Below are 10,132 nucleotides of genomic sequence, written 5' to 3' on the forward strand. Positions count from 1 at the left end.
TGAAAGAAGCGATTAATCATCTGTATGATTGTTATGGAGGCTGTAGTTTGTGGAGTGGTTGACATAATTCACGACTGTAGTGTTTGACTGCATTAGTTTGACCTGGGTGTTCCTAATAAACTGACAACTGAGCATAAGAAATAAATACTTTAATTTAGACATGGGTTATTTGTACCTGACATCTTATGCAAAAGCGCAGATACTCCTGAATCAACTAAAATATATATTATTTCCAATTTATAGATGCTACGATTAAGTCTTCTAACAATAACCATCAAAAGCAGCTCTCAAAAGCCCTCAAAAGAGCTCTGGATGTTTTATGTCCTTTCTCTGATGTGCACTTTCCTTTTCACCAACGCAAAGTTAACACCTTTACATTGCATCTGCTGTGATGAAAGTCCAATAGCTGTGTTGAGGAATGTGGTTCAATTTTGATTTAATGCAAATATACAATGCAACAGACCTACAAAGCCCAAAACTTTTATCTATACACATCAATTCACTAAGGGGTTGTATATACACACATACACGTTAGTTTATTTAATACAAACACAAGATTTAAAAAAACAGAAAAGTCTAACAGGGCTGTCAAACAACAGTGTCTCTGTAATACCTGTACAGTGTGCATCATCAGCACATGCATACGGGAGGAAAGAGTCATGCAATTGGTTGAAAATTCAAAACAGAAGTTACGGAATTAAAAATCTTCATGTTAAATATAGCATTCAAGTTGTGTGTGTTTGTGTGTAGGAGTCGTTTGGCTTCCAGTGCATATTAATTCCTTGAGCCTGCTGCACTTTGTATGTTCTGCAACCAGAATGCTATGGTCTCACAATAAACTAAAGCACAGTCACATTTTTGTGTTTTGTTTTTCCTTAACTTATAGCTACTTCAAAGCAACCCGGCCATCTATTTCAAGCTTAATAAATAGAAAAGATATAAGTACCATTTCCTACAAGCTCGGTGTCCATCGACTTCATATTAGCTGTTTTAGAATATCAGAAGCGCTGAAACCTGGATTAGCTTGGTATAAAAGTGGCCAGATATTCCAGCACTTCAATATTTCACATTTGCAAGGAGAAAAAAAATAAATACAACACCAAAATGTCACTTCACACTGATGAACAGACAAGAGGGAGTTTGTGAGAACAGTAAAGAAAAAAACCAAAAGATAAGTGAACATCTCAGCTCTGAAAGTGGAATTTTCCTTCCTTTTGAAAAGATAAAAGGGTAATTTACTTCCTGAATGTTAATCTATGTTCATGTTTGTCGAATACATCCAACACCGATCTTCGTTCTTATGCCATTGTAAAGTTTTAAGTGACTATAATGGGTCAGCAAAGTTCTTAGACCGGCTCACACGTTTCCCAAAAAGCAGCACATCCATATGAATCGCCCCAGAATGCCTTTCAGTGGCAGGGGCAGAGTGGCATCACATACAGCAGAGTGGCATCACATACAGTAATACACGCAACTATTTACAGCCGTGAAAAGCAAGCTAGAGATATTCTTCTGGTCTGGTTAGAGAATCGAATCAGAGCTTTAGTTGTGTTTCCAGGGTTGCCATGCAGTTACTTTACACCAGCAGTTTTCGAAAAGGGAGAGATACTTTTGGGAAACAGACAGATTGAATGAAGAGGTATTTCTAGCACTAATTTCCACTCTTCAGGCAAAAACGTTTCGCATCCGTATTGAAGGTTACAGACGCCTTCCCCACTCTCTCCCCACCCGGTTTTACCTTTGTTTAATGCCGAGCACTCACAGGATAACAAGTATTCTACTGTGGTGAAGGGGTTGTGTGGGACTAACATAGACACTATGTTGTGTTAGTGAAAGCAGTTAGTTGGAGCAAGCAGTGATCTCTAACTTGAGGAAAGACAGATCATCGCATTCTGTCATCAACGGCAATTTGATAAATAGCGTCCCGCTCATCTGCCTTTTGTGACCAGCTGCATCTCCTCCGCAGCCCTACTACCTCTTTCCAAGAAGTGAGTGTATGAGGGAGATTAGGAGTCAAATGCGGGGAAAAGTAAAAGGAGACAGAGATAAAAGGGCATGTTAAAGACATTTCTCAATGATGGGGAGGTGATCTCTGTTTCTCTGCTCTCTTTTCTTCTTTAAAGATGCAGCCTCATTCACGGGAGCGTCCCACGATAGCCAGGATGTAGAGGAAGATGTTGATGATGTCAGTGTAGAGGTTAAGGGCAGCAAAGATGTACTCCTCTGGACTCAGGGCCATCTTCTTGTTGCCCAGGAGAAGCTGAGTGTCAACAGCCAAAAACTGCAGAGAGGAAGGAGGATGGAATAAGTCATTTCAATAGGTTTAGAAACCTTGGATCTAAAATGAGGGACATAAAAGTTCTATATATCTGCAATTATTTTAGATGCTGTAGTACAATATACCAAATACCTATGACCATTATACACAATCAAAAGCGAAACACGACGAAAATATCCTCATTATACACTGTTATTCAAGATAATATTGTCACACAGTCCAGCACCCAGAGAATCTACAAAGTGGAAGTGCCAAGGTTTTAAGAAAGGCGTAACACAACTACAACAACAGTTTCTGCACCGTCATCCAGACACTATTAGAGGGGCACAGAACAGCATTAACAAAGACAGGCACATTTTGAACGGGTACTGCATTAGTATAGGAGAACTAGGCTAAAACCAAGCATATGACTGGACTGTGTATAGTCACTGTGTGAAATAGAAGATGTTTTTTAAAACTATGGTTGAAAAGCCTTTAACAGATATTTTCAATTGAAAGTAGCTAAAAAGTAGCTGATTGTTGCTCTCTGCTTTACTCTTCTAACATTCTGTCGATGTTATCATCCCTTATTGAGCAGATTTAACTTCTTCAAACTGATGACACATTGTAAGTGTGATACGTACGCAGGTGAAGAGCAAAGCCCCCAGTGAGGAATAGACGATGTGCAGGATCCTGTGGCGAATGAAGATGCAGAGGATGGAGAAGAGCAGCAGCACGATCAGGCACACAAACAGCACACCCCGACAGGAAGTGAAGTCATACTTGCTCTGTGGGAAAGAACAATAGAGGAAAATGTGCTCAGAAAAGACCAAGGAAAGTAAGGTATTGTAAAATATGAGCTATGATAAAATCAATAAGAGAAATCTGGATTACCAAAATAAATGTTCTTCAAATGCGGCCTTAAAAATTCATAAGAATCTAAGCTAGTGGTTTGTATACTTAAGAGTGTGATTGACTGGTCTGAGCATATCACCGTGAATAACTAAACAGAAGGATTTCTCACTCCTGCTTCCCGTTCAACTCAAGTGACTAAGAACCAGGCCGTGATGTTTGTTTGGGTCAGTGTAAACATTTAAAATATATTTATTCCAGCGGCAGTCTGTTTGTACTGACCTGTAGCGAGAACAGGACCACAGTAAAGCAGACCACTGCAGTGATGCCCACAGCCATGATGACGGTCTCTGTGTCGTAGAAGCTGGCGATCATACCCACCATGTAGGAAAGGCTCAGGGTCAGGATGGACTGCAAGACACAGGAAGGATGCAAATGAACACGACTCATGATACACTTTCAATGTGTGAGATTATGTGCCAGAGAATACTGGACCAGAAAATAGTTCATATGATTACAATTAGTATATTACAATATTTTACTTCTCACTTGTTTCAACTGAAGGAGCAATACCCAGTAACTGGAAACCACAAGAAGTTTAGGGGTGGGGCTTGCAGCTCTGAACATTTCTGATAATTCAAGTTCTCCAGTACTTTTTTTCATTCACCACTCTTAAAAACCTGCAGCTGCATATAGAGTTAAATTTGCAGAAGATAGGGGAGTACAGATGAGCCAACCCCTAAGTCCGGGCCTTAATGAGTATTTATGCTGAAGAGGAAATCAGCAGGAATTGGAAAGAGTGTTATTGTTAGTATAGTCTTCTCCTTTACTGCCCCCTGCTGGAATGGAGTGAAGTTCTTACCAGTGCAATCAAGTTCCAGGGGTGCTTGCGGCGGAACTCTCCACAGCAACTGAGGACGATCAGTGACACAAAGAAGATTGCGTAGGACACATAGTATGTCCACGGATTGTGTCGCACAAAGGTCTTGGCTTCATCGACAAAGGTGAACACGGCAACAAAAGAAAAAGTGACACTCAGCTGCACTGTGAGAACCATGAAGACCTGATGAGAAAAAGAAATTAGGCACATTTTAGAGATGGAAGGTATATTTTGTTGGTAATTTGTAGTAACATTACATTTCATATGATATTTAGTCTTATATTAGATCCATTTAATCTCCAAGAAAAAGGAAGGGAAAGGACCTACCTTTCTGATGAAGGCCTGTCGGATGGTCTTATCTTCAAAGCCAGAGTTGGTGAACTCCTCGTTGTCGTAGTAAGATGGAGGCACGTCACCATGGTAACCAGGGCTGCCAGCAGGTACTGATGAACAGTAACATGACAACAATTAGAGGTTAACAAAATAAGGGTTAGGGTATTTTTCAACTGTTAAAATCTTGGCTAAACAAGTGGATTTTTTCTTTTCAGCACACTCCACGTGTGGTATTGATCATCTCATTAATAACTTGTGTTAGTGTGATCTAAAGTGAAGCCAGCTATTGTTATTGTTGCCTGTGCGAGCAACGCTGTTTTGATATAAATGTGCATTTAATGTGCAGAACAGAAAATCAACAAAACAACTTCCAGATGGAAACTGAGACAGCTTTATAGAGAAAAGCGATGCAGTTATGGTTGATTCCATTGAGGTTTATGTCCAATAAACTGAAAGTTGGTATATCAGGCATAGCCCCACAATTTGGCCATGACAAACGTTATGATTTGTGGCGTATTCATGTATCAAATAACAAAAATAGGTTGACCTTATATGGTAAAGTTCTACTCATCAATGCCTCAAACCTTTAGTTGAACTACTCACCAGTGGGGTCTCCGGGAAAGCCTGGCTGTGGGGCTCCTTGCTGGTAAGGCCCCTCGGGGTAGGGTCCCTGTGGGTAGGGCATCTGAGGATAAGGCATCTGAGGGTAAGGACCTGGGGCAAAACCTGGGCCCGCCTGAGCAAAGCCTGGCTGCCCGTAGCCAGCTGCTGGTGGGTAAGGTCCCCCTGGGGCCTGGCTGTAGTTGGGAGGGGGCATGCCGAAACCTGGCTGAGGGGGTCCGTAGACATTGTTATGAAGAGGGTTGGTCTCACCCATACCAGGGTATCCACTCTTGTCCTTGGACATGGTGTGGGGTAAGAATCACTCTACAGTAAGAAAAATCTGTGAAAACAAGAGAGATATAATTATTATTAAAAAGCAACATCCACAATAAACAACCATTTCACAAGCGCTGATTAATTTATTAATAATGTATTATTATTAATTCATTGATTAATCATTTCAGCTCCAATGTCTATTTTAATTAGCAAGGCGAGGATGTATTTGGTAGCTTAAATGAATCCGCCCCTGAAGGTTTTAGGTGACTCCTCTAATAATCCTTTTAAAATTACTGTGTCATTCTCAAATTTATATGACAATAACATTATTATGAATTAACCTGATGTCAGTAGAAACCAAAACAAGAAATCACAGGAGACATTCACACAAGTATAAAACTGTCAGTTATATGCACTTAGCTGGAAAGCAACACGGAGCCGGGACGGATGGTGCGAGAGAAACGAGGAGACAAACGGACCAGTACAGATACCATGAACTCAGGTGGTGTCTTGGTAACCAAATGTATTATTAATCTGCTTTGTTTCAGGAAGAGACCTGACATACTGGCCATTACCGCAGTGTCCCTCCCCACAATAGACCCTAGTATAACCCAGGTTAACAGGTTTCTGTGCTATTTTCTTTACAATCTATATAATGCTAACGATGCAGCTAATCACAGAATGCAAAAGTAAACAGAAACCTCTACGCAACAGATGTCAGAATCAGAAGGTTGTTAAGCGTTTTCTATACTTTTTGGGCAGGTTTCATATAAAGGGTTAGTCCAGTCCCCAGAGGAAAACAGGTGGAGCAGGAAGGCAGCCAGACACTATTCCCCTAATTACTGACTTCAAGAGAAGAGCTGGAGTGGGCACCGGACTGATTCTTCAGACATGCAAACACACTCCGTCCTCAAAATGCTTCTTTCCAGACACTGCCACTGTTTGTCATATTAAACTCTATCCCTCTCCTCCCACACTGAATTACACACGGTGAGCATTATGCAACACACGTAACACACCAGCATGTGTCCTCATGATCCCTGACTGTTAATCACGGGGACAGTGCAGGAAGAGACTGCAGACAAACATGGCGCGCGCTGGCTCTACTTGATTATGACAGTCTCCATTAAGATCATAACCAATTACAACAATTGTCTGGATGAGTCAAATCCTTCCCGGCTTTCCGGACAGCAACAGTGGTTGTGTAAGCGAGGGGGGTGGTTCTACAGGCTTTTCATTTGCTTGTGTCCCACAAGATGTCTGTAAAGTGTACAAAATTGAACCCAAGCGGCCTTAAAAGATAATGTGATATGCAACGTGAAGCATGTGATCCACTCCCTGTCCAATGTCCATGTAAAGCATTTAAAATAGTAAATCAGGAGTTGAAAGAATCTGCCATTCATGTTAGGCCTGGTCAACTGGGCTGAAACCCCATGAATTGCTATCACACACAAAATAAATGAACTTCTCCATATCTGAAACTACTGTTTTTTTGGTTTTTCACGATTTAATTAATTGTCTAGCCTTAAGCCCCTGGTGATCGCATCAAAGTGTTTGTTTAACACAACAATTGACTGTGAATCACGGTCAATTAGTGATAAGAAAATACAAACAAAAGCAACATGTTTTAAATGTAATCAATGATAGAAAATAGTATATTATTTTGATACTGATATTTTGAACACGGTTTATATGATGATGTCACTGATCAATGTAGACGTAAGCATTAAAGAAAGAAGCTGGTTTAATGAAACCAGGGGCTGAAATAAAAGTAAAAGTAAAAAAGGCTCAGGCTCATGGGTGAAAGGCATTACAAGTTACTGTCCTCTCTATCAACCATTCATTTCAGTGCAGAGGGTCAATTCCCCCACCACAATAGTTTCACTTCCATGTTTGAGAAGCTGTGAAACTGTTTGTACAGCTTTACATAGTGACGTGAGAGATTTCAAATCCCTTTTGGGAGAGACGCCCCGACACTGTGGATAAATAAAGTGACACTATCTCTGGCTTCTGCTGATAGCTATCACTGGGAGAATTAGGTTAAAGGGAGGGATTCAGTAGACGGGCCAGAGAGCCACGTTAACACAATTAGGCTAGCACAATACCAACATGCTATATGCATGCCTGAACAACACCAGGAAACGGTGACAAAACAGAACTACCACACAATACAGGGGGCCTACATAGAGGTCAACATGTCACAATATGTGGCGCCAAAACAATCAGCAGTGATAAGTTGTATTCTTTGATGGAGGATGTATGAAGAATCCTACTTGTTTCAAAGATTGAGTTTTCAACTTTTTCTAAAAGCAGCAGCATCAGAGTGGCATCATCAAAAATGCTGTTTCAAAGTCCCATGATAAGAGACCCAGTTGGGAAAATCAACACAGATTTGCAACCTGTAGGGAGAACAGTTTCCCAAGGTTGCTTCTCTCACACACACACACACACACACAAACACTGCAGTAAACACAGAACCAATAATATAAGTCCAAACTCCATAAACCATGCAGCGGGTAATAATAAACTCTGATGTCTTGATTTAAATTCGACCACCAGGCAGTTAAATCCTTCGCTGTGTGGCTGTCAGCCTATCTACACTCCAATGCAGCAATGTGGCTGGATATTGTCATCAGGCCACACCATGTCAGCAGCATCTCCGGCTGTGTCAACCCTGCAACCGCTTCACCTTGTGACAGATGGCTGCACTTTGTGCAAAGTACGACAAAAACACGGCTGCCACAGTGAATGATATGAAGAAAAAAACACATTTAGGTACAGTGAGTCCTCATTGTTATTTTGTGTGTACTTCTCTCGTCCCATGTGACAACAATATACTGCCGTAGCGAAGCCATAGCTCTAGCAAATCTATTTGATCATGAGCTTAAAGCTGAAATCGCATTATCCCTACGTCAAAGCAGTTTGGCAAGATGTTGGCAAAATAGCTCATCTTCACTGTATGGTTCTTGTCAGTATTCTCACTTCACACACTCACACACATTTGATTCCATTTTCAGGAAAATCCTGGACTTGTGTAACTATATTATAGGGAGATCAAACTAATCTTCTCTGGCTGGGAGCTGTTGGGAGGAACACAGAGGCTGTTTGTCTGAGATAATACAAGACATGCTTGGGTATCTGGCCTTAGCTTCACTCTACACATGTTATAAAAAAGAAAACTTGACTTTCGACCTGTAAAGAGGAACCATTTATGGAAGAGTTAGTAAAGACAATAGTGGATCTGGACAATAAACAGCAACGGACAGTTCTGGACTAGTGAGGGGATGTGTTGATTATTCCTGGGGATCCATTTAGGAATTTGCTGATTTTTAATTTGAGCAGGCTGGAAGATATGGCCAAGAATGTTATCGAGATAAGAATTTAAATACCAAACAGTGTTCAATATTTATCATGATAAATGCATTAGCAACATATTGATATACATATCAATTGAACTTTTGTTATATTGCTATTGATAAAAAATGATATTGCGATATTTATTGTTACCTCTGCCAATCAGTGTTTGTTTGTAGGTGAGAAGAATTTCACAAAAAACGACTGAACTATTTTCCATGACACTTGGTGGTAGAACGTGGTCTGGGTCACGGAAAACCAAATCAATTTTTAGCGCGTATTCAAATCAAGGGATTGATCTGTTTTTTGTATTTTTTTTTAACTTACATTAGTCCTCGTTCTTTAGTGGCCACATAGGGAGTCTATCGCACTTTTTTCGTTAATTTCTCCACAGAAAACAATCCCATGATAATAAAGAACAATAAGGCTTGTGCAGGGGATAACAACATTTCAACCATCAAGCAAAGAACAGAGACATATCATCCACAGCATGGTGATTATCCCTTTAATATCTGAGGGCCACAGGCTAGGGCCCTCGTTAAACAATATTGCAAATCAATGACTACAACTGCTGCATGTACCGTTTATTAAACATTAATTATCAGCACAGATGGATCCCACTGTGGATGAGAAAGCAATCCGGGCCGACATGACAGGAGCTATATTCGTTGCTTGCGCAGAACATGAAACCAAAACAGAAACTCGATCCCGTTATAAACACCGAGCCCCGCTGTCATGTTGGACCTGCAGCGGGCATGGGCAGCTCCATCTCCAGGCCTCGGCGGGGCAGGGGGCCCATGCGACACCGCGATCATCTGCTCCCTCACACTCACAAACATCACCGCCATTGCTGCAGAACATGGATCAACCCGACATCGATCGGGCACTGGTGGTCCAGAAGCAGCGCGCTGGCTCGCCATGATGCTTCCACTGCGCTCAGTGGGTTTTATTTGGGACCCTGAGCACCCCTCGCCGCGCCCCCACGTTCACCCAGCTGTCATCTCCCCTCGTAGCCTCACTCGTTCACTCACATGTTTACACATTGAGTAGTTTCACTGTTATATCATCGCTTTCTGTCCCGCTCACGTGAGGTGACGGCTGGAGACAGGCAGATGCTGGACGTCAACGGCTAACCTAGTTAGCGCTAGTTAGCCGCGCTGCTAGCACATCCAACACAATAATACCAACAGTTTTCCCCTAATGAAAACATCCCTGATATATTCTGTGTAAACTTGTAGACTCTCACCTTTAATGTGTTTAATGGAGAGTAGCTGTCACACACCGTCTCCTCCTCCTCCTCCGGCCGATCTGAAAGCGAACGTAACGGGGACGACGGAGACGATGGGGCCTCTGACGTCACCGCACGACGTGGCCACGTGACGTGTGGGAACCTCCAGAGGTCACATGACCCAATTTATTTAGGTAATGACTGGATTTTCTTGAATAACGGTGACATGTGAGAGTAACACGCGCAGTCATTTTTCGAGTGTAACACAACGATAGGAAGTACCACTCAGACCAGTTTCACATGGTACATACCAGTTCCAGTCTTGCGGTTTGTTATCATGGGTGTAAAG

The 10,132-nt window shown here is 41.7% G+C and overlaps 1 protein-coding gene across 1 annotated transcript; it reads right to left on the reverse strand.

Annotated features, from left to right (window-relative positions):
* Positions 1–419: 419 nt before the first annotated feature.
* Positions 420–9,929, reverse strand: grinaa (glutamate receptor, ionotropic, N-methyl D-aspartate-associated protein 1a (glutamate binding)). The gene is made up of 7 exons (XM_053446137.1): positions 9,802–9,929; positions 4,926–5,265; positions 4,317–4,432; positions 3,972–4,172; positions 3,392–3,520; positions 2,902–3,045; positions 420–2,281 (listed from the first exon to the last, which is right to left on the reverse strand). Exons 2-7 carry the CDS (start codon positions 5,227–5,229, stop codon positions 2,132–2,134), a joined length of 1,044 nt encoding a protein of 347 aa, XP_053302112.1. The 5' UTR covers positions 5,230–5,265; positions 9,802–9,929; the 3' UTR covers positions 420–2,131.
* Positions 9,930–10,132: the final 203 nt, after the last annotated feature.

Source organism: Pleuronectes platessa, chromosome 18, assembly GCF_947347685.1.
Source record: "Pleuronectes platessa chromosome 18, fPlePla1.1, whole genome shotgun sequence".
Taxonomy (NCBI): Eukaryota; Metazoa; Chordata; class Actinopteri; order Pleuronectiformes; family Pleuronectidae; genus Pleuronectes; species Pleuronectes platessa.

Bases quoted from the DNA above. Each gene is read 5' to 3' on its own strand.
- grinaa (XM_053446137.1), bottom strand. From the start codon at position 5,229: ATGTCCAAGGACAAGAGTGGATACCCTGGTATGGGTGAGACCAACCCT. The intron at 4,433-4,925 runs GTGAGTAGTTCA...ACTGTTCATCAG, and splicing joins CTTTCCCGGAGACCCCACTG to TACCTGCTGGCAGCCCTGGT. The intron at 3,046-3,391 runs GTCAGTACAAAC...TCTTTCCCACAG, and splicing joins TGGTCCTGTTCTCGCTACAG to AGCAAGTATGACTTCACTTC.